The sequence below is a fragment of the Saccopteryx leptura genome, chromosome 6 (assembly GCF_036850995.1).
Source record: "Saccopteryx leptura isolate mSacLep1 chromosome 6, mSacLep1_pri_phased_curated, whole genome shotgun sequence".
NCBI lineage: Eukaryota > Metazoa > Chordata > Mammalia > Chiroptera > Emballonuridae > Saccopteryx > Saccopteryx leptura.
In genome coordinates, this window is record NC_089508.1 from 164,124,890 (window position 1) to 164,152,122 (window position 27,233).

The following is a 27,233-nucleotide window of genomic DNA, read 5'->3' on the forward strand; positions in this document are numbered from 1 at the left end:
CATGTCTCTGAGTGGGCGCCAGACCTTGCAAAACCCCACGTATGGGTGAAGGGGCACCATGACCCCCACCGTACCCGCGGTCGATCCGGGTTTACACGAAAGCTCATCCAGGATTAGTCCCTGCTCTGGCTAATCCCTGCGGCTGAACCGACCCCAGTGTCCTGGAGCCAGGCCCATGCTGCGCGGAGGACAGGGGAGAAGCATTTTGCTTAGCGGGAGCTCATGGTGGGCGGGGGCGGGGGGTGAGCGGGCTCGGGGGTGGAGGGGCGGCGGGAGGCCCGAGAGGCGGGGCCCGGAAACCCGCTGATCCGGTCTCTGTTCTTCAGCCTTTCTGGAGCTGGTGTTTACCCGGGAGCAGGACGGAGGAGGCCGTGGCGCTCGGGCCGGAAGCGGGGAGGGTGTGGGGATCGCAGTCAGGGAAGGGGACTGAAACTTTTCGGGTCCCCAAATCGACTTCCAACCCTTGTGCCTGAGCGCAGCAGGAAGCGACCGACAGACAGATGTCTCCCGTTCCTCTCCCATCCAGTTCCGTGATTCGTATTCTTTGCCAAATTAGGGGGTGTTGGGGGGGGGGGTGGATACATGCTCTTTGGAAGAAGGCAGCACCGTATAACTTTCCCCAGCTCTGCACCCGACCCCCATCCCTAGTCTGCACCTTAGCTCTTGGCGAGGATGGGGTGCATGGAGCAGGTCGGGCCCAGCGACCAGCTAGGTGGCACTTTGAGGTGCACGAAGAAAATGTCTGTCCTTAGTCTGCGTCCTCTTGTCCCTATCCCTGCTTGACACCGATTGATCCCAGCCTGGGTCTTGGTTCCTCTTCTCCGGAGCGCGTCCCCTGGTCCCCTCCAAGGTCTCTGCTCCACCCTTAGCCTCCCAATCTCTCCGGGACACAGGCCCGAGCGAGCGCCTGGAAGAAGCCAAGTGGGGACCGGTTTTCACACTTTTATTGTAAAGCTTGGGAATAATTACACGGGTCTTTCATTGACAGCTCAGCAAACAAACCGGAAACGAACCGAACCGGAGGGGGTAGGGGCGGTGCCTGCGCATGCTCACGGCGGGGTTGGGGGGTAGGTCAGAGAAAGAGAAAGACAGAAAGACAGAAATCATTACAAATCAACGGGATTGTGCTCGCAGCGCCAGGGACGGGGGCGGAGTGGGGACGGGGCGGGGGCCCTTCCCGGGAGGAGCGAGGCGGTGGGAAGTGGCACTAACCAAGAGAAACACAACCCCAGTGTGGGCACCTGATGGCACCCAAAACCCCCCTCCCTGACCCCACCCCCAACACACTAGAGAGACACGGCCCCCCTCCCCACTCAGATAACCAGAGGAGACACAGTCTCCTCCTTCCCAAGGGCAGACACATCCGCCTGGGAATCCCATGGGCGAGACACAGTCCCCCCCTCCCAGAGAAGTCCCACGTGGAGACGCCCCCGAAGAGATTTTCTCATGGCCAACACAAGCCCTCCCACCACCAGGAGACAGCCCCCATCCAGGGAAGAAATGGCTCCAGAGGCGGGGAGGCCCTCAGAAGAGAGAGGTTCCCCAGACCCCCTAGGAGAAAAGACAACTCAGAGCTGTCCTGTCTTTTCCCAAAGTGCTGCACGTCAGAGACCCCCCAGAGCAGAGATGCAGGGAGGGCCAGGAACAACCCTTCCCAGACATGCTTCAGAGATCACCCCCTTCCCTGGGAAGAGAGATGGCCCAAGACTGACATGCCTTAAGTACTCCCAGGAACCCTGGGAGGAAAACAGGCTCCCCAGAGAGCCTGGATAGGGGGAGACATGCTCCCACAGTCCCCAATGGGAATACATGTCCCCCCAGAGACTCCCAAGGGGAGAGATAGGGTCTCGGGAGTCCCCAGAGGTGAGGGATGCTCCAGAGACCCTCCTCCGGGGGTGTGAGATATACTTTAGGGACCCCAGGAAGAAATATGTCCCCATATACCCTACCCCTACCAAGAGACAACTCTGAAGTAGGGGAGTGGGGGCCAATTTGGTCCCCTCTAGGAAGACACTGACTGGGTCAGGCTGGGTTTGAGGGGGTCTCCTCTGGCCAAATGTCGCCTATTTGTACATAAAACTGTACACGACACAGGCATTAGGGAAGAGCTTCACAGACTTAGGACCAACAGGGGTGGTCCCCAGTGCTGTCACCCATCCCCTGCCCACCTTTGGTTTCACCTCTCGAGTGCCCAGGTGGTGACAGACTCAGCGTGCCTCAACCCCAACCAGGGGGTCAGGGGCTCTGCCTTTGCCTGTGGAAGGGCTTCTCCTCTGTGCTTCTCAGCCCTCCCAGACATCTGGGCCACCCCTTCCTTCTGGCTTCTCCATTGTGCAAAATGCTTCTCTGCCCTTCAACCCAGTGCTCAGCTCAGGAGTCTCTAAGACCAGAGCAGGATGCCCAGACCACCAGGAGCTTCTGGGGGAGTACACTGAATGCCTCCTGTCTGGACCACCCTCTCCACCAAGCAAATGGGCCTCATACAATCTTCTTGCAGAATCCTGACCTCCAGGACCCAGGGCAGCCCTCGAGGTCACTGCCCCACCAGCCGGGCGCCTCCTGTTACCAACTCCACCACTATTGCACCTGCCCCGTTTGTGCAGGGGGAAGGGCTGTCTCTTTAACAAGCCCCAGCCCACTTCCTGGGCCTCCCCCCAGGGAAAGGAGCCTTTGGCCAACCCCTAGACCTGGTTGCTGACACCCCAGCCCACTCTACCCCTTGCCCTCCATAGAAGGGCTGTGTCTGCTGAGGCTACCAGCCTAACAATGCTCTCCTTCCCAGCACTGTTACTCCAAGCCAAGTTAGGGGGGAGGAGCAGGGTATAGGGTGATTCTTCAGCTCCCTGGCTTTTCTGGGGTGGAGGTGGGGTCTCTGGTGTTACAGGAGTCAAGACCCCAGCAACACAGCTCCCAAAGGCACCAGACAACCCAGCAGCCTGTACCCACCCCTCCCACCCTTGGGCCGCTCCCTAAGCTTAGACTAAGTCAAGCAAGGGCCATACCCTGAGTCTCCAGCCTCCCAGCCTGGGCCCCTGGGGAGCTGGAGAGGTATGGGCCAAGGCAGTGGGGGTTTCTGGAAGGAAGAGGGACTGAGGCTTTGAGATGGCCACAGTGGGAGATGGGGGCTCTACAGGATGCCCCTCACACCCTGGCCCCCTGAGGTGAAAAAAAAGATTCCCACCTCATCATGGCTGACTGGGCTTCTCTGCCCCCAATCTCCCTACCCACTCCCCCATGGGACCCCTGACCCTGGCAAAGGGAAGCCCAATGGAAGAAGGGGGCCAGGAGCCCAGGGTGCCCTGAGGCAGCCCTTCCCACCCCGAGATCAAGGCAATGGTGGTTTTACAGGCTGACGGGTCAGTCATGGCAGGGGCTGGGGGGTGGGGGGCAGGGAAGAAGCAGGGTGCAGGTCCCCCCTATTGGGGGCAGCAATCAGCCACCCCCTGAGCAAACCTTCCTGCTCCCAACTCACCCAACCAGGCCAGAGGCACAGTCATCCCACCCCTGTCTAGCTGTCCCCCACAGCCTCAGGGCCCCTCTGTGATGCTCATCTGGGTGTGGGGGGGGGCCAGCCTGAGCGGGGATCTCCCCCCAGGGCACAGCGCAACAGTTCCAAAAAAATAGAGATTTGTATTTTTTAAAAAAAATTAAATAAAAGCCCAGCTCTGCTGATAGGCAAATGTTACCCCCATCCCCACCCCCACCCCACCCCCGTTGTTTCCCTGGCCTGCACCCCCATCCCACCGTGGCCTCAGGGGTATTTACAACATGGAACAATAGAGGCCTCGGGTGGTTGCACTGTGGCAGGACGTAGGGGACACAGGGCAGGTCCCCCCCCAGAGGGGTCCCCCAAGACAACACAACATCAACAAGAAAAGTTGCAAATCAGGCAGAAATAGGGACATCATTCCAAGGTCCTTATATACAGACACTGCATGACCAGCAGGGAAGGGGGCCCCGATGGAATAGGCATGGGCATGTGGCGGGCAGGCATGTCAGCCCAGGAGTGGTATGGGAAGACAAGGTCTCCCCCTCACTCCCATCCCCATCCCCACCCCACCTTTGGTAACAAAAGCCCTTCAGGGAGCCCCTGGTGGTCAGGAGTTTCCTCTGGAAGTTCCCAGGGAGAGGGGCTCCCCAGTTCAGCCCTGCTTCAGTGCTCGAATGGGGACGTCCTATCCCCGCCCTGGTCGGCCGTGCGGGAGAAACGTACTTAAAAGCGTGTGGCCCACCCCTGTTTCCACCATCTGCCCGAGCGAGGGGGTGCTCCCTGGAAGTCGAGGGATGGGAGCCTCGTCACTGTAGAACAGCCCTCTTGGGCATCAGTTGGGAAAGCCCCATCAAGGGGAAGTGGGACTCCCTGGGGGCTGAAGAGAAGGGAGAGGACCCGGACCCTGCATGGGAGAAGGGCCAGTGTGGTCATTAAGCCAGTACCCACCCACTACTTGGGGCCCTGGCCAGGAAGTCCACACTAGAGGGGTCAGGAGTGGGGCCCTGGAATGGGCCTATCTGGGAGCTGGCCGGCGGCTGGACGAGGGGTTGACCACCGGCCAGAAGGGGGCTCACAGGTAGATCTCGCGCTTGGCCGTTTGGGCAGATGCCGGTGTGGCTGCGGGTGGGAAGTCCGAGGTCTGGGTCAGGGGGATTTCCTCCAAGGTGGCCGAGTCCTTGCAGGAATCATGGCTACTGTGGGAGAAGGCACTGTAGGAGGGCAGGAGGCGCACAGGGGCCGTTTTGGTGTTCCGGTCTTCTGGGGGGCTGGGGCTGCCGGCGCCCGCGGGCTCCTGCCCTCCTCGGTCCTGGTAAGGCACGAAGGTGGAGAGTTTGAGGGCGCTGCTCTTGGTCCGGCGGCTGGGAGATGACTGGCCAGGCATCCAGCATGTGTCAGAGTGACCAAACTCACTGCACTCCCGGGTACATGTGCCCGTCATTGCGACATCAGGCAAAGGGCGTAGGTCTGCAGAACAGAGTGAGGACAGACATCAGGTAGGGTGGCCTTGCAAAGCTGTGTTCCATGGCCCCCCACTGGCACCTAGAACAGGGGTGCACATCCCTTTCTGCCCACTCAACTCAGAGGCACACACCCTCAAATAGACACATGCCTTCCCACCATCCACTACATGCGCTCTCTCTCTCTCTCTCACACACACACACACAGACACACACACTGTAGCCTTAAACACACACACACACACACTAGCCTTAAATAGACACATCCCTTCCATCCTCACCCACCCTCCAGCTCTGATCACACCCACCAAATCTGCTCTTAGACAGGTGCACAAACACACAACTCACCCACGCAACTCAACTCACTCCAATTCAACTCACTCCGTCATGTAACTCTTAGACATGCAAATGTACCATCCAGTAGGGATGAGGAAACCCCCAGCCTCATTTAAGGACTCTTGCTCTCACACACACACAAATTCACCCACACACCTGCGCTCAGATAAGGGCGGACACACAAATCTACACTGGGCATCCCTATCCTCAGACAAATGGTGCATACCTTCCTTCTGAACCCCCTCAAGCCTCACCATGCTCCCAGCCATCCTGGAAGCCCACCCCACCCCAGAGCAACTGCTTTATAGCCAGGGAGAGGAGACAAGCCTCTGCATGGGGAGTTCACATAGAAGCACACACGCACACAAGCACGCTCATGCAGCACCTCCCCACCTCACTCCAGTCCCCTACACCAACCACCACCCCTGGCCTTGCCCCGGCTCCCTGCCCAGAACACCCACGGGAACGGGAGTTGGCCGCCTGACATCAGCGGTAGCCAGTGTGGTTGCTGGGCAGCAGGGTCTCCACGGGAACAGCTAGGCCAGGAGCACTTCCTGTCACAGTTGCCCCTGTCCCGCTCTCGCTCAGGGATAGTACCAGGCCATGACCCCACTCAGGGACTGTGACTGACCGCCTGGGGCAGGGGCTCCCAACAGCACCCACCTGGCTTGGCCTCCAGCCAATGGACAGTGAGGAGGGGACAGCTCTATTGTTAACCCTCAAAGCGCCAAGGCTCTTAAGCTCAGAGCAGAGTTAGGGAACCCACGGTGGCATGGAGCGGAGTACGGGCACTGGGTGGGTGGGGTGGGGTGCTGGGCCAAGTCCCCCAGACCCCAGAGTAGCTCCCACATACCTGGCACTCCGCCTCAGGGCCTGCTCCGACCAGCCGGCTCTGCGCGGGCACAAAAAGGACGAGACGGGCATGAGACAGAGCATGGAGGGCAGGGTGGGGGCGAGGGCACTCTGAGACCCGGGGCCTGGGAGGTTAGACAGGGCCTGGTGCCTAAGTGCTGGGGCTGGAACTTTTCATCTTTTAGAGGCTGGGAGAGTAGACGGAGGGAGGGGGTGAATCCCAAGGACAGCTCCAAGCCGGGGAGTCCGTCCATCCCAAGGGGAGGCTTATTCAGTCTGTCCCTCCACAGGCTGCTATGGATGCCTACACACACGCACTCACACACGCACTCACACACACTACTCACATACATTCTGACAGCACACCCATCACACGTGCCCACACTGACCTCTGCTCCGGCCAGCACCTTCCTTCTGCCATCCCCCTCCTAACCCCTCCCAGACAAGCCTCTTGGCTTCCCAGACCTCCCCACTCCCTTTCCTCAGCCAAACCTGCTCGTGCGCCTCCCCCCAGGGGATAATGATACCCTTCTCTGAGATCCCCCTATGTCCCCTCCCTTTTCTCAAGGCCCTCTGATCCTGTTATGGGACCCTTTTCACCTCAGGGTCCCCTCAAGTTTCCATCTCTACTATCTGAGCCCTCTGGCCACCATTCTTATGGGTCCAGGCCCCAGAAAGGCAGGATAATATAGTGCTAAATGCCAGGCCATTGGAGTCAGAGAAGCCTGGGTGTGAATCCCTTCCATATCTGTCACTTTCTATGCATGGTTGTGGGAAGTGACTCATCCTCTCTGAGCTTCAGTTTCCTCCACTGTAAAGTGGGCACAATAATGTTCTCAGGTCACAGAGTGGTTGTGAAGATTAAATAAACATACACCTGAAAGCACTCCGCACAGTGATTACTAATAAACATACAACGAATATCCTCAATAAATGGAGGATATTTCTAAGGTCTCGTCACCACTTCTGGCTTCTGCTCACTCCTGGGGTGCCCTGACCATGCAGACGCGCCTCACCATTCTCGGGGTGCTCCATCTCTCCTATGCTGCCATCGGGCGTGGTGCGCTCATAGTGATCCTCAGGCAGCGCCAGGGGACCGAGTCGGGGCCCCGAGGATGACTTGCTGGACGGCGTCTCAGACTCCTCCAGACCACTATCGTAGTAACTGTGCTGGGATGGGTCCTGCAGCTCCTGGGCCTGGCTGGTGGCTGAGAAGGTGACGCGGCGGTGAGGTAACTGCAGGGAGAGAACTTGTTACTGCTGGCCAGCCAGGTTGCCCTCTGGGGCCCACCACACCAGGCCCCAGCCTCGCCCAGCCCACTCCCAGATCTTCCTGCCCCCTCAGCAGCAACCATGAAGAGGCCCAGCCCTTAGCACAGCATAGCCCCCAGAAGGCACACCCCCATAGAGGCCTTCCCCTTAAGTCTAAGACAGCTCCCAGTACAGCCAAGACCACATCCTGAAATTCCCAACACAGCATAGGCCCCAATGTTATTATAGCCCCCAGGCCACCACAATAAAGCCTAATCCTGTACAACCACTTGTTAGAGCACAGCCTCCCGATACTGGCGCAGCCTCCCTTTAATTCCTGAACAGCCGACACCAGGTTAGCACAGTATCAGCCAAATCCCCTAATTCAAGCATAGCCTTTAAACACTAGCAAGCCTCCAATTTCTAGAACAGCTCCCTAAAAGCAGTACAGACTCCTAATTCCAAAACAGCTCACCAATACAACTGTCCCCTGGTTTCCAAATAGCACCCCCCAAACTCCAGCTCCTCACCTGTCTCATTGCTCTGTAACTTCCCATTGCCTCCAATCAAATGAGAAGCCAACCTCTTTCTGATCCTGTTCCTCCGCCTGGTGTAATGCTGTAGGTAGCCTCAGGACCCCCGCAGAGTCTGCTACCACAGTCCCCCCATCCCTTCACCCCCTTCAGTCCCCCCCCAGAGAGGCCTAGGAGTGGGGAAAGGTGGGAGGGAAGACGGAAGGGAGCCAGATAACAAACCACCACCCACTGGGGCAGGAAAGTGCAACGATGGGAAGTCCCTCACCATCCAGACCAGGAAACAGTATTGACTATAGAGGGCAGGGCCCTAGAGGACATGGGCATAGCAGAAGGGGATCAGCATCATCAGAGGTTAAGAAGGCTGGCCTCAGATAGACTCCTTCTTGGAAACAGGAAGGAGCTTCTGGGAAGGGCTGCGGGCTTGGTGGAGCCAGGATTTAGATGCTTGGACTGGGGCTGGGTGGGGGGCGTGAACTGTGACAGGCTGCTCCCAGCCAGCCCTGCCTGCCTACCATGGGTTAATGATCTCCCCAGGAGCCTGGCAACCCCAGCTTGGCACTTGGCACAACCAGTCAGTCACCCAAACACCCACGTAGGACCGCCACCGGTTTTCTTGCCAACCAGAAATTAGGAATTATGTAGAATGCAGAGCCAGGGCCCCAGAGGTGGGAGCTGTCCAGGCCCAGGGACTTCCCGATGAGTCCCCAGGCTCCCTCTGTCTTTCCTCTAAAACCCTCAATAGCAGGTTTTCAAGATACCCAAAAGAGGTGGTCCTGGGATTGCAGCCCCATCCTCCTGATACCACATGTAATCGCCATCCCGTTCTAGGCAGCTGGGGTGGGGGAGGCTGTCAGGACAAGGCGCTTTGGAGCTGATGGGAAGGCAGCCCAGAACTGCCTTCCTTCCCAGCTTGGCTCCCACCCCATCTTCAGGAAGAGACAACCATTCTTAGGATCCATATTGTTATCCAAAACACTGAAGGATCTGGGTGATGACAGACCAGGTCCCAAAAACTGACCTGGATGTTTTGGGGCTGAGAGGTTGTAAAGGACCATTGTTCACCTGGTGTTGGAGTGAACAAGCTCCAGAAGGAGTCTGAGGGGCGCAGGGCAGTCTGGTTGTCAGGTGCTTCCCTTGCCTTCCTTCCTCCCTGCAGAACCCGTACCTGGCCACCTAAGGCTTCAATCCTGCCTATGAGGCCCGTCACTTGGTCTCTTTTACCTACGATTCTTTTCTGTAAAATGGAGGGTTGGGTCCTACTCAACACCAAATGTTTCCTTTAATACTTCCTATTAATTTTTATTTTTATTTTACAGAGACAGAGAGAGTCAGAGAGAGGGATAGATAGGGACAGACAGACAGACAGACAGGAACGGAGAGACTTGAGAAGCATCAACCATCAGTTTTTCATTGCGATACCTTAGTTGTTCATTGATTGCTTTCTCATATGTGCCTTGACCGTGGGGCTACAGCAGACCGAGTAACCCCTTGCTCAAGCCAGTGACCTTGGGTCCAAGCTGGTGAGCTTTGCTCAAACCAGATGAGCCCGCGCTCAAGCTGGCGACCTCGGGGTCTCTAACCTGGGTCCTTCGCATCCCAGTCCGACGCTTTCTCCACTGCAACACCGCCTGGTCAGGCTTCCTATTAAATCTTAGAAAGCCTAGATCCAAAAGCTCACTCAAACTATAGCCTGAAGTTCTAGACGCTTGCTGGATATTTCCAATTGGCTATCTCTACTGGCCCTTTAGATATGTCTGAAGCCAAGTTCTTTTCCTCCACTTAGCTTCTACACTACCCGGTCACCCAGACTCAGAAGGATGATGTCTATCTACCTGGGATCCTGGTAGCTCTCCCCTCCTTCCCCATCCCTACCCCCATATTCAATTACCGTAGGTCTTATGTGTCTTTGCTCCCTAAATTCAGCCAAATCCATCCATCTATCACCTCCATTGCCACCATCTTGGTTTCAATCCAGCAGCTTTCGCTCTACTCCCTTTAAGTCTGCCATCCATTCCAGTGGACTTTGTAGAACTCAGTTCATCCAAAACTCATAAGCTCTCCGGAACTCTCATTTCCTCTTAAGAAACTTTTTGGCAAGGCATCTGTGTTCTCCACAACCTCTAGTTCTTCCAGTCTCATCTCTCAGCCCTCTCCAATACTCGCCCCTCCAGCCAGAATACTCCCTTTCCTGCCTTCCCCCTGCCCCCAACTTGGTCATAATCACTCCAGACTCAGGAGTTGGCTCACAAGGTAAACCTCCTACCCAGTTCCTACTTATCACTGAGATTCAGATCCTCCTTCCAGGAGCCCACTCCCATGTCCTATGCAGGTCTTCCCATACTGTGCTCCTCCAAGAAAGGGAGAGGGCACTCTGGTCAAATTTGGAAAACCTAGAGTTATACAAAGTCTAACAGCTTCCCCCTTTCTTGCAGGCTTCGCAGAGCCTTTAATAGGACAATGGGATAGTGCAGCTCCTCCTACCAAAACTAACTTGATCATGAAGCCCCCCCCCCACTTTATCACATCATGGTTAACAGCAGACTTTGGAAATCAGATTTCCTGATGCTTTGTGCTTGAATTCTGACTTCATCACTAACTAGTTTTCACTTCTGTAAAATGGTCATTATAATGAGTTATGTCACGAAGAGTTATGAGCATTGAATGAGCTAATTCACATAAAGTGCTTAGCATGGTACGTTGCACCTAGTAAAAACTCAAAAAAAAAAAGGAAGCAAGTAGTAGCAGAAGTCACTGTGGGACAAGCTGGGAAAAGTTTTACTATGGCATTTCTCACTCGACACTTCGCGTTCTCAATTGCGTCATCGTCTCACTGGTACATCTTGCAAAAATGTGACCATTTTTCTTCGGGGTCTGGTACCATGCCGAGCACACAGTAGGCACTCAGCCTTTGTGTTTTGATGACAATGGTGCTGTGCTTTGGTTGAGTCCGAAGGTTGGGAGAAGGGATGCCATGTGGCTCCCTGCACGGTTTGGATTGGAGCCAAGTGAGGGATAATTCCTCAGACTCTGGGAAAGAAAAAGGATGAAGGAGCTAAAGGCATAGAAGGAAGAGCTGGTGGCAGCAAGGTTGGAACAAAAGAGACAAAAAAATGACTGGTCAGGAGTTGCTGGAGGTCACCCTGGAGATGCTAATTTGTCCGGGAGAAATGAGAGGAAACTGGATTTCGCTTCCCGTGCCCCACTCTCCAAAGTCCCCAGGAGCTTTCACTTTGGGGCTACCCCCGGGGCATCGGGGGAGTTTGTGGACAAATCAGAGTAGAGCTGGAGGCTGGGACCTCCTGGGAGTGTCTCAAGCCTCTTCAGTCGCCATGGAGAGAGGTTGCCTCTGGCCTCAGAGACTCAGCCAGGACCTGAGGCCCCTCACCTAGACTTTAGCCCCCTCCCCCTCAGGCACAGCCAGGGAAGACCCAAGAGAGCAAGAAGTGAGAGACGGAGAGAGAGAGAGGGAGAGCCAGCAACCCAGGTGGCCAGAGCAAGGAGCAGAAGGAAGGGAGGGGGCAGCTAGGATGCCTCCGCTCCAGGCAGCAGGAAGCACCCTGAAAGTGGGGATACAGAACAGCTCAATTCAAAGGACTCAAGGATTCCCTCCCCTCTCCCTGGGCCCTCCCTCCAGGCAGCCCAGGATGGTGATCTGCTGGGGACACACAGGGCAGGGCCTGCTAATTGCTGGGTGTTGACAGTGGTATTGGGATGAAGAGGCTGGGAAAGGGACTTGGGAAGATCTTGACTTGAGGGAAGGTGGCTGATATAATCAAGAGGCACTCCTCTGCCTTCACCTGAGGCGGGCAGGCTGCACTCCACCCCAGCAGGTGCAGGCGCTCTGGTTTGAGTTGTGTCAGAGGCTGCTCAATACGGACAGATTGGCAAGGTGAAATCTCAGCCAGTGGTGAAAGGGCAGGACTTGGATGCATGCCCTTTCTTGGTGAACGGCGTCATTCCTAGGAGAAAGGCCTCACAAACAGGGGGGAAGGGGACATGTTGAAGGCTACTTGGCAGGGCACTTTCCCCGGGACATGGACATGGGGTAAACAGGAAGATAGTACATTAAGATAGGGTTGGAGCTAGAGGGGCAGGTCGAGGATGTGGGAAGGGGCAGGAAGAAAGGATGGGAAAACTGGGCTAGGACCTAAGGACAAAGGGCCATTTCCAGTCTCTCTCACTCCTTTTCTCAGTTCCAGGAAAATAAGAAACCAAAACTCCAAAAATAGAGAACTTTATTGTTAAAGATAAGTGTTTGGGACTGGGGCCGGGAAACTGGGGCCCAGCCCCAGGAACCTGGGGTGGAGAAGAGGGTGGCACACAGTACACATAGAAGGCACAAGTGGGGAGGCCCCCTCCCTGACAGAGTCCCACCCAGTTACCCATCAGGACCCAGGACTCCCATTTCCCTCCAGAAAGCACCATGGCTGGTCTCAGATGGAGACTCAGGTTTAGAGGAGACTTCTTCATTTCCCTCCCCCTTCTGCCTCGAAATCCTTCTGTTCACCTGCCCACCAGCCCTCACCTGCAAGACCCAGCTGCTGGTCTAGTGTCCTGGGATTTGACAAGTCACAGGCCTTTCCCGGGGGTGGGGGGGGCAGGAGATCACACCCTCCCTGTTTTTACTCCACCTGACTCTCTATGCCTGGGTGAGGCAACCAGGACCCCAGCCTCCCCAGATCTCTGGTCCCACCTCCCACTGCTGGCTTGGACTGGCCCTCACATGGGCTGGTGAGCACGCAGGCCCGACACACCTGCTGTCACTCCCACACCTCAGTCCAGATGGCCCCATGGTAGGGGTGGGATGGGGGCCGGGGTGTACTGAGCCGCAAGGGCTGGCCTACCTGCTTGCTGGGGTATTTGGGGGGATTGGTGCGGTAGCTGTAGTCGGAGTACTGCTCAGAGCCCGTGGACGTGGTGTCCCCGGTGCCCACGAATGTGTTTGCAGGCGGCAGGTCCTGTACCACCTGGTGCTTCTTGGAGGCTGAGGGTGACTGGGGCTGCAGCTGGATGGAAGGCAGTGGGGAGTTAGAGCGGTAGTGGCGGCCCAAGTCAGGGCTGCCTGGCGGGTAGTTGAGGGGCAGGTGGATGCGGGGGCTGTCCCCAGGGGCATCGCTCATCAGGTTGAACTTGAGGGACTTCTGCAGCCCTGCCTCGTCCTCGTCCTCCACCGGCTTCACAGGCTTCGGGGACTTGCTCTTCTTGCCTTTGCTTTTGTTTCCCTTGGAGGCTTTGCTGCTGGGCTTGGGGGCATACAGGTCCTTGGTCTCCTTCTTACCAGCCTGGTAGCCACTCTTGGCCTCCCGCTGCCTGCAGTAGCGCACAAGCACTGCCAGGGCAATGAGCAAGGCCACGGCCACAACACCAGCCACCACACCAAAGAGGATGTTGCCGCGCTGCTTGGAGCGCTCATATTCTGGATCCCCAGCAATGTCGATGTCCAGAGGAGTATCCAGGCTGTGGCCCAACAGGTTCTCCAGCAGCGTGCGGTTGGCCAGGGTCTCATTGACATAAAGGTGGACCAGGGCTGTGGAATAGCGTGGGGGCTTGCCGCGGTCACTGACCTTCACCACTAGACGGTGCAGCCCGTGGTGGCGCCGCTCAATCTCCTTTTCCAGGGTGATGGCACCTGTATGTGACCCAATCTGGAAGAGTCCATAAGGGTTGCCACCAGCAATGCTATAGGTCAGCTCAGCATTGATACCAGAGTCAATGTCCTCAGCTGTCACCTGGCTGACCGTCTCACCAAGACGCGTCTGGGGGGTCAGCAGCCGGTGGGAAGTGTTGGAAGGGGCAGTGATAAAGGGCGCATTGTCGTTCTCGTCCAGCACATTGATAGTGACGCCAACATAAGCTGAGCGAGGTGGGACGCCACCATCCACTGCCTTCAGCTGGAAGGTGTAGGTGCTTTGCTGCTCCCGATCGAAGCTCAGGCTGGAGAGGATGGTGCCTGTGCCATTCTGAATAACAAAGTCACCGTTGTCCTGCTCCACTGTGAGCTGTACCCGGGCATTCTCCCCTTTGTCCCCATCAATGACAGTCACCATGCCCACTGGACTCAGTGCTGGCATGTTCTCCATCACTGAGAAGTTGTAGCCACTCAGCATAAACTTGGGGTCATTGTCATTGCAGTCCAGCACATTGATGAGGACAGTGGCTGTGCCTTGGAGGCTGGGGCTGCCCCGGTCAGCTGCCACCACCTTCAACTCATAGTTTTCCCGCTGTTCCCTATCAAGGGAGGTCTCTACCCGGATCTCTCCAGTCTCAGGTGAAATGGTGAAGAGGCCCTTGGCAGCTGGCTCAGGCTCCAGCGAGTACACCAGCTCAGCATTGGAGCCCGAGTCGGCGTCACTGGCCGTGACCTCGGCCACTACTTCGTCTGGCTTGTTGTTTTCTAGGAGGCTGACCTCAGTGGTGCTCTGGGTGAAGACAGGTGCATTGTCGTTAACGTCTACCACTTGCACCTTGAGGGAGTTGGTGCTGGAGAGTGGGGGGTTGCCAGAGTCCACGGCCACAATCTCAATGGTGTAGTCTTTGACCTTCTCGTAGTCAAGTGGGGTGGTGGTCTGCAGGAAGTACTTCTTCTTGCTGTCACTTCCCGTCTCACTGGCCTGGCGTAGCTGGAAGGGCACGTCACCTGCTACCACACAAGTGACAACTGCATTCTCTCCTTCATCCCGGTCAGATACCTGCACCAGGGCCACAGCTGTCTCCTCTGCCACATCCTCTGAGATGTTAGCCATCCCATCTTGATGGGTCACCAGCCCTATGCCCCGGATCTCAATGGTGGGGGCATTGTCGTTCATGTCCTTCACAGTCACCACCACCTGGGCACGGGCACTCTTGGGGTTGGTGCCTCTGTCCTTGGCAAGCACTGAGAAGCGCAGGGTACTTAGGTCCTCACGGTCCACGGGGCCCTGCACAGTGATAAGTCCAGTGTTCCTGTCCAGTCGCAGAAGACGCCTCACAATTTCGGGCGCCTGGTGGAACATGTAGTCGATCTCTGCATTGGCACCTTGGTCTGAGTCATTGGCCTTCACCTATAGAGCAGTGGCGAAAAGCAAGAAAGAGGGACAGATTAGTCTGGAACAGCAAATTAAGGGATGCATTGCCGCTTTTTCAACAAACACGACAGACACGACCGATCCAACACGGATCCCTTTCCAAAAGCAACACGTGTACTGCCCCTTTCCCAATCCCGACACCCTGGCACACATTCCTGATCTGGTTCCCTAACGAGCACAGGTGCAGTCTGCAACTCTTCAACTGGGTTACAAGTAACGAGCAGAGACGGGAGAGGGCAGAGTTAAATTCTACTTATCATTCCCGCACTAGCCACCCAACTATGGGAATGAGGATCCAGTTGCCCAACTAGTACAGCCCTTCCACTTGGTTAAACTGACCTTCAAGCCTCCTGAAGAGCTGGAAAGGTGTGAGCAGTAGAGACGGTATGTATGCATGACATATGTGAATACACATGCATGCACATACACGTGCGATCATGTGATTGTGATCACGGGAGGAAGTCTATGTGTTTGTGCACGTGTGTGGTTGCACATGCGTGGAGCCCCACATGTCCACCTGGAAGACACAGGTGAGGGGATTTCTTTTAAAAGCAGCCAGGTAGGGATATGGGTCAGAGGGAGCTGGCCAGGCCACTGTTCTGTCAAACCGGGAAAACCTGTTTCAGCAGCTTCTTCCCCTCCCACTGGGCTGGTACTGGCCAGGCACCAACTTGAGGAATCCAGCAGAGCCTGCGGCCAGGAGGGAGGGGTTGGTGCAGGCCACAGAGCCTGCTGGCAGCAGGCTGGGCTCCCAGCATCAAACAATGAACTGTCTGTCCCTTTGCATTGGGCACACCCTCCCACACCGACAGATGCACACGGGGAGGGGGGGGGCTGACAACTGGAACCAGGTAGAAATGGCCATGAGGTAGGTACTAAACAATGTGATGACAGGTGGGGTGGGGGGTGAAGGGGACAGGCATAATTTGGCAGAGCTTTGGGGAGCAGAGTAGAAGGGTCCTAGATTCAAATCCCAGCTCTACCACTCCCAACTATGTGTCCTTGGGCCAATTATTTAATCTCCCTAAGCCTCAGCCTACAAATGTATAAAATGGGGTTACAATAGAACCTGTTTCATGAGGTTGTAGTAAAAATTAAATGGAATAATAAGTGCCTAACATTGCCTGGCAAGTGCTCCCTATATAACACTGATCCTTCTTTTAGTCCAACCATCCATCCTCCTATCTGTCCATCTCTGAAAATCAGTGTTAACACGGTGCTGGGCACCGCACCTAATGGGCCCTCAAGCCACTATTCGTCTCCTCTCCTTCCTGCCAGGACTTTTTGACAGCAGGGTTTCCCAGCTACCCTGGTCTCTGCTCACCTCTGTAAGCCAAACTCTCACCCTGCTGAAAGCCAAACTTCCTCCTCACCGCTCAATCCACCCCCCATAGATCTATCTGTCAACGTTTTCATTATGATTACCACTGTCTTCCTGTCTCTACACTGGTCACCCTGCTTCTTAGCTGCCTCTCATGGCATTTTACCTCCCTTTGTCTGTCTAGGGCTCAACTTCTGTCTGTTTCCCTTCCATCCTTGCTCAGTTCTTTCTGCCTCTTTCCCACTGCTGGTTCTCCCCCCCCCCCCCCCCGCTCTCTCTGCTGCCCTGCCCTGCCCGCCTCCAGTCTTGTCTCTGCCCCACTCTCCTGCTTTACCCACTGGCAGGGGTGCTAGCAACCACACACACACAGGCTCTGAAACCAGACCCCTGGCATGGTTAAGGTGGGATCTGAACATATAGGCTGGATGGTATCAGGCAAGTTTCCCAATCACTTTGGGCTCAGTTTCCCATCTGTGTAATGGGGATAATGCCTACCTTGTACCATGAGGATTAAATGATAAAATACACATAATGTATTTAGAGCAGTCCTGGCACCTACACTATTATTATTCATTATTCCCAACTGTCTGTCTCTCTTCTTTTGCATTTCTCTCTTTTACAGGTTACAGTCCACCAGCCTCTTTAAAAAAAAAAAAAAAAGAAAAGAAAAAGGTTGAAACTCCTCCCCATGTCCCACTTCAGTTTGAAGACACAGGATGAAGGATTTCCTAGGACGGGTAACGGTGTCCAGGCAGGCTTAGCTCTCTTCGGCTCCCTCACATCAAAGACAGACAGCTTCAGCCCATGGGGAAGGAGAAAAGAGCCAGGACTGGCGGGAAGCCAGGGCTGAGATGACAGTAGGAGATACACCCACCTGTCTGCAGGGACGCTTTCTCTGCTCCCTCCCAAGCCCTGGTCTTACCAAGCTGCCCAGCCCCTGGGGCAGTTCCCATGGACAGGGGTGCTGAGAACTTCAGCAGAGGCAACCAAACCCCCCACTGTGCCAAGCACCCCACACCCAAAGGCACCCCGTGCCTAGTGGAGGAAGCCGGTATACAAACATCTGAGTAGTTTTCTAGAACTCTGAGGACACTGGCTAAAATGATCTCATCCGACTTTGTCGAGGAAGGGGGCAAAGTAAGCTCCATCTCCAGCTTCAGGAAAAGTCTCATTGGCTTAAGGGCTCCTGGTTGGGCAGATACTCTCTAGTCTGGAAAGATTCTACTTGGACAAAAGGTGATTCCCTTGTTCCGGCTCAGCTCATGTGGCTGTGTGTGTGTGTGGGGGGGGGAGATCGATTGACTTGGGAGGGAGTTTTACTTCTCAGAGATATATCCCAACTTGATTCTGCCTTGGGGATAGGGGATTACCAGCCACATGCTATGTCACTGTCACTGAAGTAGCTTGATAGAGGCAAGTAGTATCACCTGCTAGGGTGGGTTGGGGCTTTGGGAAGGTCTCACCCAGCTGGGGCTAGGGACAAGAGGTCTCCCTGCAGTATCCTATGATTTTCCCCCTATGTGAAGGGAATTCTCACCAGCTTAGGGTGAGGTCCCATTTCTAAAGGTGAGTCACCTAGACAATGAGGTGGAGGGGACTCTCACCTGGATGACCGAGTGGCCTATTGGGCTATTCTCAGACAGCTCAGCTTCATAGGAGGGTCGCTCGAATTTTGGGGCGTTGTCATTGGTGTCGAGCACAGTGACGCGCAGCAGGGCACTGCTGGCACGTGGGGGGCTGCCACCATCCTGCACCTTGATGGTGAGGTCATAGGAGTCCCAGCGCTCCCGGTCCAGGTTGCCCATCACGATGAGCTGTGGCTGTTTCCCATCCTGATCCTCTGCCACCTGCAGCCCAAACAGCTCCTGGGCCTCAGGCCCAGCCTGCAGCTCATAGGATGCCACACCATTGGGGCCAGTATCACGGTCTGAAGCCACTGGGATGGGGAAGAGTGAGCCGATGTTGGTGTTCTCAGGGATGGGCAGCGTGATGACCGGTGAGGCAAAGTTGGGTGTGTTGTCATTGATGTCCTGTACCACTATCTGGCCCTCGAGCAGCCGGGGACTGCCATTCTGCGCAAGGTCTGTAATAGACACCTCGAACTCCAGGATGCAGGGCTCACCAGGGAGCTGGTTTTGGCATTCACGGAGTCCCTCACGGTCAATAGAGGTCTCAGTGGTGAAGATGTCACCTGTCTTGCCATCCACTCGCAGGTATGGGGCGCCCACCTCTAGTTTGTACAGGTGGCCCGCATCTGGAAAACCATAGTCAGCTGCGAGGCTCCCAATGAGGGTGTTGGGTGGCTGTTCCTCCGGCACCTTGTACATGACCTGTATGGCATGGCCTGGGGATGGAGCCAGCAGCAGTAGCAGTACCAGTAGTAAGGGGAGCAGCAGCAACCGTTGCTCCCCCGGGCCTGGGCTGCGCCTCAGGGGCCCCATCCTGGCAGGCTCCAGAATCAGGAAGGCTGCAGGGGGAAGAGGATAAACAGGAGGTCAGTTAGTGGGAGGAATCTGGCCCTGAGGGCTGCCCAGAGCCAGCCCTCCACTCTCCCCTCTCCCCTCCACACTACTCTTCTAAGAGGAGAGCTCAGTCCAGCACAGAACCCTGACTCCAGACCCAAGAACCCCGAGTCTCACCCACAGCTGGGCGTAGCAGTGGTGTCTGCCCCAGCTGGAGGAGCCGGTGAGGGACCTGGAACAGGTCTAGTGCAGTCCCGCCCATGGAACGCCCTGACCCACCTGACACTCCCTCCTTCCTGCCCTGCTCTCTACTCAGTGCTTTGCCCAACACCTCCTTCTCACCAGCATCCTGCCTTAGTCACCCGTGGTAATTACCCTGATACTGAGATAGAGACAGCTAGTGGAAGGGTGAGGCCTTGAACACTCCCCCCCCAAACACACATGGTAGAAAAGAGACACAGGTAGCCTTTCCACGCCCCAGACCCTGGCTCATTACTGACCACACGGAGGGCCACTCAGCACTCAGGTTGGTTGGAAGGGATGATGTCTTGTTTCTCTCTTCTGAGATGCCAAGTCAGTGTAGTGTATGAGGTACGATATCTCAAATCCTTGTCTGACAAAAATCACCCATTATGCCCAATGTCCCTCAATGCCCATGAAGGGCCAGCTTGAACTGGGTACCAATTAAGGCCTGAAAACAGTTCGAGTTGAAGAGCAGGTGTCAGCCCTCCACAAACACACGTGCCCCTGAGCACACGTGCATGCATACACATACAGTTCCTAGGGCTCCTCCCCATTCCCTCTGCCTTCCACTGGGGGGTAGGGGCGGACACCAGCAGGTGTGGGGAAGATAGTGAAGGTCAGGATTGGGGTCAGGACTGTGGTCAGGACTAACCAGCCTTGGAATTGTAACTGGGTGCTGCTCTGACCTGTCCTTTGCAACAGGGAGCCCAGCAGGTCTAACTGGGACAGAGGTGCCAATGACACCGCCAGCCTTTCCCTGACCACACCCCCTCCCCTTCTCAGAGTCTCTCAATATGAACATTTGGTTCTGTTTGATCTCTATCCCCCAGACATCTGGCCCCCATTTCATACCTGGCTCCTCCCTACCTTAAGGGTCAGGTCTCATCTTTCCCTGCCCACCCCCACATCCTTCCAATCAGTTCCGAATGCCCTAGCCAACCACAAGCTGAACCCCAACACAATGACTCACTCTTTGGCCCATCTCCCACCAGCTTTGAGGCTGTGCATTTGCAGACCCCAGCCAGACCTGCTAGCTTCTGTCTCAGTCTTGACCCCCTCTTCTTCTCCAACAAAACCATGGCCAGCCCCTCTGTTAAAACCCGAAGTCTTTGGCCAGCACTTCAGCAAAAGGCTCAGGTTCAATCTCTGTTCCCCATCTCCCCATGTGTACCCAGAATACCTGCCGCACACCTGGAAATCCCACCCCAGGCTCCATGACAGACCGCACCTACCCCCCTGAAGACAGGCTTTGGTGCCCCAGGAATCTTTTCCAGGCCTCTCCAGCCCACGGTGACCTCTCCTTCCTCCAGCTCACAGCCGCTTATTGTCTGCCCCAATCCCTCAGCAATGAATCACTCTGCCTGGGACACCACCCGCCCATGCTCTTCAGCCCCGGTACTATGCACCTATTCCTGTGTCCTCTGCCTCTCCAGGCTCCAGGCAAACACTACACATCCTCAAGGAAGAGACGAGGTTCCCTACACTCATGCCCCAGCCCCCACCCATAATCCTTCACAAAGCTGGGCACACTGTAGGTGCTCATTCATACAGTCAATGAACATTTATTCGGCATTTACAATGTGCCAAGCTTCGTCCTGGGCACTGCGACACAGCGGCGAACAGGACAGATGCAGTCTGCTATTGTGAAGCTGACAACGGTTCTTAACTCAATGACTATTTGTCAGTTTTGTATGATTGTATCCATCTGGCAAATGTACGACAGCAGGGTGGAACAGCAGGGACTATGACATTGGATAGTCTGGGACTAACCCCAGCTACCCACTTCCTGGCTGCATAAGCTTGAGCAAATGATATACAGCCTCAGTTTCCTAATCTGTAAAATGGGGATCATACTACCTTCTTCCTAAGGAGTTTGAAATCATACGAGCTAAATGCTAAGCACACAGTGAGTACTCAGCAAATGCTTCTCAACATACAATTGTAGTTATGGAGTTGTTTGGGAAATAATCTGCAAATTGTCTTTCTTCCAAGACTGAGCAGAGAGCAGGAGAGCCTCTGCTTTGTTTACTCCTAGATTCTCAAGACCCCAACCCCGGACTCAGCATACGGTAAGCCCTCAACAAGGGCTCCTATGACTGATTATCTTAGGTCCCAGGCTTAACCTATCCTGGCACTTTTGGCGTGGCCCTTGCTTGTTTTCCTGCCCAGTTCTCCTTCTGAGAACCAGCTGGGGTTAAATTTAATCTTTCTCTGTTTAGGTCCATAGTAGACTCTCAGGAAATGCTCGCTGAACATGTAGATTCCTTACATAAGTCAAACACTTCACTTCCTCTTCATAGCCCGCCCAGAGCACAGCCCCTCCCTGGCCACTTCTCAGAATGTGCTTAAAGTAGACTGTCTCATCAGATTAGTAAATGTTTGTTCCCGGCTGCAGTCTCAATCTCTTTAAAAGAGGGAGGAATTTATCTGATGGTCCACTTGGATTCACTCTCTAGACATTTCCCCTCTACCTTCATTGACCAGGCACAGGCTTATCTTACCATCATGCCTCAACCCCTACACACATGTCTCCAAAGAACTCCCTTCCCTCTGGGTGCCTTATTCTGCCCTTCCCCACATCACGCATCACTGTGAGCACCAGTTCCGTGAATAGTCTTGGCAGGGTGGGGGTTACAAGGGAATCACCCTAAACCTGACAACTAGGATAAATAAGGCAGTTGAGTGCTTGCCTCCACTCTCTCTCTTCAGATCAAGGATTCTTAAGCTTTTTAGGTCACATCCTCCCCCTTTATAAATTTTATGAAACTATAGTTCAGATTTTTCCAAGAAAAATGATCACAAATTTTGGCTACAAATTCAAAGGCCCATGGTCTGGTAGAGTTAGAGTGACTTTGATTTGTAGCTGGGGCTTCTTTCCCTTCATCAGGGTCACAACCTGGGGCTGTAACCCCTCAGGCCTCCAGGCAGCACAAACACATGTTTCTGATGCCTCTCCCCAATTCTCTCTCTCTCTCTTTCTCTCTCTCACTCAAAGAGATCCCTTACCTCCAGCCAGCACAGGAGCCAGGAAAGGACTGTGGTATCCAACTTTTGAGTTGGAAAGAAAACAACAAAGGAATATCCAACAAAGGAATATGGGGGAGGGGATTTCCTGAAAGGTAGGAAGACTCTGGGGGGAAACGGGGTTGAGGGAGGGTACACAAAGTAGGGGTAAGAGTTGAAGAGGGGTTTAGGCGGATAAAGCACCTGGAGTTTCTTTAAAATGAGGATTTTCAGGCCCCACCCTTAGGAATTCTGATTCCAGGGAAAGGACCTGGAGAAGTCTCAGGCAGCAGGAAGTAATGGCCCTGAACTTCTGAGAACAACTTTGAGATATACTAAATCCTAGGAGTCGAGAAAGAAGTGCAAACCCTATCATCATTACTTTTACCATCATCTTTGCAGTCATCACCAGGTCCCTGAGATTTTACTACATTTACATACATTATTTTATCTAATCCTCCCAACCTTCTGAAGTGAGTAGTATTTATTATTATACAGTTTTCCACAGTACAGATGATAAAAATTGTGGCTCAAAAAGAATAATTACTTGTCTTAGATCACAGAAGTACTAAGAGGAAGTCAGGGTTTGAGAAAGAAGACTGCCTTTTCCCACGCCGGAGTCTGGAGGAGAGGCTGGATCGAGGAGAAGTATTCAATAGAAACCACGCATGGAGGCCATAATATGGTGTTAGCCATGTACCCCAACACACACACACACACACACACACACACACACACACACACACACCACACACCCGCCCCTGAGCTGCCAAACCTGCCAGGCAGAGGGAAACAAAGAGAAGGCTAGGGTTCAAGGACTGAAGGACTCCCAGTCTCCCAGGCTGCTTCAGAGACCAGAACGCAGGGAGAATCAGAGCAGCCTGGAACAGCAGTGAGGCCGCCTTCCTCACCCCTACTCCCACCATCCCTGAACTTTGTCCCCGCGGTTAGTTATTGGGAGTCATTAGTCCTGGATGGCAGCCTTTGAAGTGGTTACTGCCTTATCTGCCCTTCCCCAAGCGTTGGCTGCCTTCCTGGCCAGGCTATCCCCACCTCTGCCCAGTTACATGGGCACCCAGGACCCTGAGAAGCCAGAGCCTCAGCAGGGACACTGACTCATCCTTCTCAGACCTAAAGCACAGTGAGGTGTGAGGGGGCAGAGTCCAGGAAAGGCCAAGGAAAAACACCATCTGTGTCAATATTTGGGGAGAGAGGAGAGCAGTGGTGAGGGATCACCTAGAACCTTCATTTTCAGCCCACTTCGGGGACTAGGGTCCACTCCTTTCGAATGTTGTGGCCACAGATACACTAAATCCTAGGAGTCAGCTATCAATATCCCAGTGACCAGGTCAGTCCCAGACCCCCAGACCTCACCTCTGCACTGTTACACAACAGGCACCCACACCAAGCACAAAACACCAAGAGATAAAGTGAACGTCTGTGAAAGGAAGGCAAGCAAGCAGGACTGTGCGGGGTGGAGCTGTTCAGGACCTCCCACAGTGAGCAAGTGCCAACCCTTAGCTCCTCTCTCCCTTCTCTCCCACAACCCCCTATTAGTCTTTGCAGGGCTTCCAGACACCTGCACTCTTCAATCAGATTGTCAGGGTTCAAACCCTTGCTCCACCACTTCCTAGCTGTGTGACCTTGGCCAAGTGACTACACCTTTCTGAACCTATTTCCATGCTATGAAATGGAAATAAATCCTGCCTCTTGAAGTTATTTGGGAGGATTAAATGAATGCATCAAGGTCTGTTACATTGTATAGGATATATAAATAAATAGACACACACCTCTCTTTATCACTGACTAGAGCATTTTATTCCCAGCATCAGGCACACAGTAGGTGCTCACTGGTTCAAAGACAAATCAGTCTCCTGCCAGCTGGGAAGACCTATGAAGGCAATGATGGTCTGTACCTTACTACTGTACTGCATCCTCACCACCCACCATGGGCCTTGGCAGACAGGTGCTCAGTACATTGTTGAATCTCTCCCTGCAGCACCAACAATCCTTGCTCAACACAGGGCAGCCCTCACCCTGTCTGTATTAGAGGGGCCTCCTCCATCTCCTCTCCCGCTCATCCTTGATTCCCACGCAGCCACACACCCCCACCCTTGCAGGTCCTCCCCTAGCCCTTCCATCCCCCTTTTCCCAGCAGTTAGCTCACTCTCAGGGTCTAGCCCAGCTCCCCCGAAGAAACAGCCATAGCAGCAGGTCCTCTGCCAGGAGGACACCAGACCAGCATGATACCCCTTTCCAGCTGATCCCTTTCAGAACTGGGGATTGGGTGGTGCGGGGGAAGCAGGGAAACCAGACCTGCTCCCCTACACACTGGGCCCCGCCGTCTCTGGAGGTTCTTCTTATCCCTCCCCCCTCAATTTCACCCCTTGCCTTGGTCTAGTTGTAATTACAATTTTCAATCTTTCGAGACCCCTACGTCAAGAAAGTAACACTCTGCCCCTCCCCAGACACACACCCAGACCTCTGGGCTGTCACAAAAACCTCCTGGGTGCCCTCTTTCCTGGCAGAAAAGGAGGGTTGGCCCAGAGCAGGTAATGGAAGGCTCCCTGCGTCTTCCAGCACGACGCCCCGGGCTCTGCCGGCCAGGGCAGCCCCTGGCTACAGCGCGGTGGTAAGCGGGCGCTCTCCGCATACACCCAGAGAGCGGGGCATCTCCTCCCAGAGAACACAGGAATGTTGAGGGTGGGGGATGAGGGGGTGATGGCGGCAGTTAATCCACCACCATCCTCGAGCTCAGGCGGTTCCAGGAGAGGCGGGGGCGCCGCGGGATGAGCACGCGCCTCGGCCTGTGGGCCCCTGGCGCCCCCAGCCCCAAGGGCAGCTGCGGGGAATCTCTCCCCCTCCCCCGCATCTCTGGCCTCTTTTGAGGGTCTCCCGCAAGCCCGCGTGGGCTGGAGCCACGCAGCGGGCGCCAGGAGGGGGCGGGGAGGGACCCGGCGCCGGAATCACAAAGCGGCGAGCCAGGCCTGGCGGGGACATTCCATAAATTCGACCATCTCGCGGCCAGCGGAAAAAGGGGTCTTTGCCCCGCGCTCAATCCTCAAAGACCTCAAAGCCGACCCGAATATTTCCTGCTAGAAGGAACAGTTGCCAACCACTGCTGGGGAAACTGAGGCCAGAAGTCTGGGCTACCGAGGATAGTCGGGGGGAAGGGGTGCCAGTTCATCTCACCTACCACTTTTGCTCCTGCGTGTGCTGCCATCTCCCTTCTGGCCCCAGGGCCTTGCCAGCGCTCAAGACTCTGGCCTGCAGCCGAGAACCCGCGGAGGGGGTGCCCAGGTGTGAGAGGGGAACAGGTGTGCTGGGGACCCAGGTGGCTCGGCGAACACAGCTTAAAGGTCCGAGAGGATCACAAACACCGCCCCAGGCTTGCACCTTCTGCAAAGGGACCTAGGGCCCTGGAGCCCCGGGGAGGCTGGATGGCGCGGCCAGCCTGGTCCAGCTGGTTCCGGGAATACACAGCCGGCCCAGCCTCGGAGTGGGGGTGGGGGAGGCGCCGGCGGGGAAGCCGGTCCGCAGGCCCCCAGGTTCTCTCTGCGGGGATATTTACACTAACAATGTGATTCAGGTGAAGGGGCGCTAGGGGCTCGCCAGGCAGCCCGGCTACGCCGGAGGGAATCTGGCCTCCGAGGGAGTGTGTATGCACTGCGAGGTGTAATGTGACACTCTGTTGTAAGGTGTGTTAGACAACCACTGTTAGGATAGCTGAAGCAATAGATGTTGTGTTTGTGATCGTGAGGCACTGCTGCAGGTGCCACTGGCTGTGTTAGGGTGTGTGCCCTCACCGCGTGTGCTGAGACACTGGGTTGTGTGTTTATGTGGTTGTAGTCCAGGGATGAAAGCCGACTTGTGATGTGTACCTATGTTCTGGCCAAGAAGTAGGTAACATAATTTGATTTAGGGTGTATTTCTCAAAAGAATATATGTGTGAGGCTAGGTTTTGAGTGTTCATCTGGCGAACTGTGGCCCTGACACTCCTACATGAGGGCACAAGATTGTGATGTGTCCGAATGTCACACTGGTTGTGTGTCCCTGCCGCTGAACATGCAGGCGTTGTTCTGAGCTAGTGAGGGTGCCCCAGTGGGCGCTGGTGTGCCGAAGGTATGTCTGTGTGCACATATGAACGGATGTGTGTATGCGTGTACGTATGTCTGTGGTCTGGTCCTCAGGGTGCCCGCGGGGATCTGGAAGCGCCTGAGTGAGCAAAGCTGGTCACCCAACAAGTGTGTGTGTGTGTGTGTGTGTGTGTGTGTGCGCGCGCGCGCTCGCGTTGTGGATGAGGGGGTTTGCTGTTTCGTCCTCGGGGACCCCCCCAAAACTGGGGGCTGTGCGCTTCCCCAAAACCATCTCCATCCCGCAAGCTCCTACAGTCTCCTTATCCTGGCGGCTTCAAGCGAGCATGGGTGCGGGACGCCAAACCTGGGGTCCGATTCAGCACTCCCGCTCCTCTCTCTGCTTCTCGCCGCGGACCTTGGAGGCCGGGGTGCCCCGGCCGCAATCTCTACTCCGACCTTCCAGCATCTCCCACCTCTGCCCCGGCGCTCTGAGCACTAACGGGGCCCCCTTGGCCTCGTACGGATGAGCGCCCCTCCCGCAGCTCCCTCCGGCCATGGCCGCTCCCGGCCGGGAGCCACCGCCGCCTCCACCGCCGCCGGATCCTTACCCGCCTCGGGGCAGCGCCGGCCGCCGGCCTTGCAGTCCATGAGCCACTAAGAGCCCTGGCCCGGGCTGCGGCTCGGCACGGCTCGGGCTGGCGCTGCGATTCAGGCTCCGGCTCCGGCTGGCTATGGGCGCAGCAGCCCCGGCGGCTCCGCGTCCGCGCCGCGCTCCCGCTCCCCGAGTGTGTGAGGCGGCGGCGGCGGCGGGGGCAGCGGCGGCGGAGCCAGCAGCTAGCAGAGCGCACAGCCCGTCCCGCCCCCTCCCTCCTCCTCCCTCCTGGCCCGCCTGCCCGCCTACCGCCCGCCTCCCCGCCCCCCACAACCCCGGCCGGGAGGTGGAGCTCCGGACCGCTCTGGTCCCATTGGGAGGGGACCCCGAGCACTGCTCCCCAAAGCCCGGAGCCCCATTTGCTATCTCTCCACTACTCGGGGCCCGGATACACAGGCCATCCCCCTCCCTGGCTCTTCACTTTACACTTATACCACCCGAACCCCCATCTGGGACCCCTCCTGAATTCCCTTCCTAACCTCACTCA

The 27,233-nt window shown here is 55.7% G+C and overlaps 1 protein-coding gene across 7 annotated transcripts; it reads right to left on the reverse strand.

Annotated features, from left to right (window-relative positions):
* Positions 1 to 3,715: 3,715 nt before the first annotated feature.
* Positions 3,716 to 26,931, reverse strand: PCDH1 (protocadherin 1). Of its 7 annotated transcripts, XM_066344093.1 has the most exons (6): positions 18,950 to 19,077; positions 17,915 to 18,777; positions 12,770 to 14,965; positions 7,155 to 7,374; positions 6,140 to 6,178; positions 4,822 to 4,957 (listed from the first exon to the last, which is right to left on the reverse strand). In XM_066344093.1, exons 1-5 carry the CDS (start codon positions 19,032 to 19,034, stop codon positions 6,153 to 6,155), a joined length of 3,390 nt encoding a protein of 1,129 aa, XP_066200190.1. In that variant the 5' UTR covers positions 19,035 to 19,077; the 3' UTR covers positions 4,822 to 4,957; positions 6,140 to 6,152. The 7 variants fall into 7 exon arrangements, with proteins under 7 accessions (XP_066200185.1, XP_066200186.1, XP_066200189.1 ...); XM_066344088.1 differs by lacking the exons at positions 6,140 to 6,178; positions 18,950 to 19,077 and adding an exon at positions 26,703 to 26,931 and having other exon boundaries at positions 3,716 to 4,957; XM_066344089.1 differs by lacking the exons at positions 6,140 to 6,178; positions 18,950 to 19,077 and adding an exon at positions 25,215 to 25,497 and having other exon boundaries at positions 3,716 to 4,957.
* Positions 26,932 to 27,233: the final 302 nt, after the last annotated feature.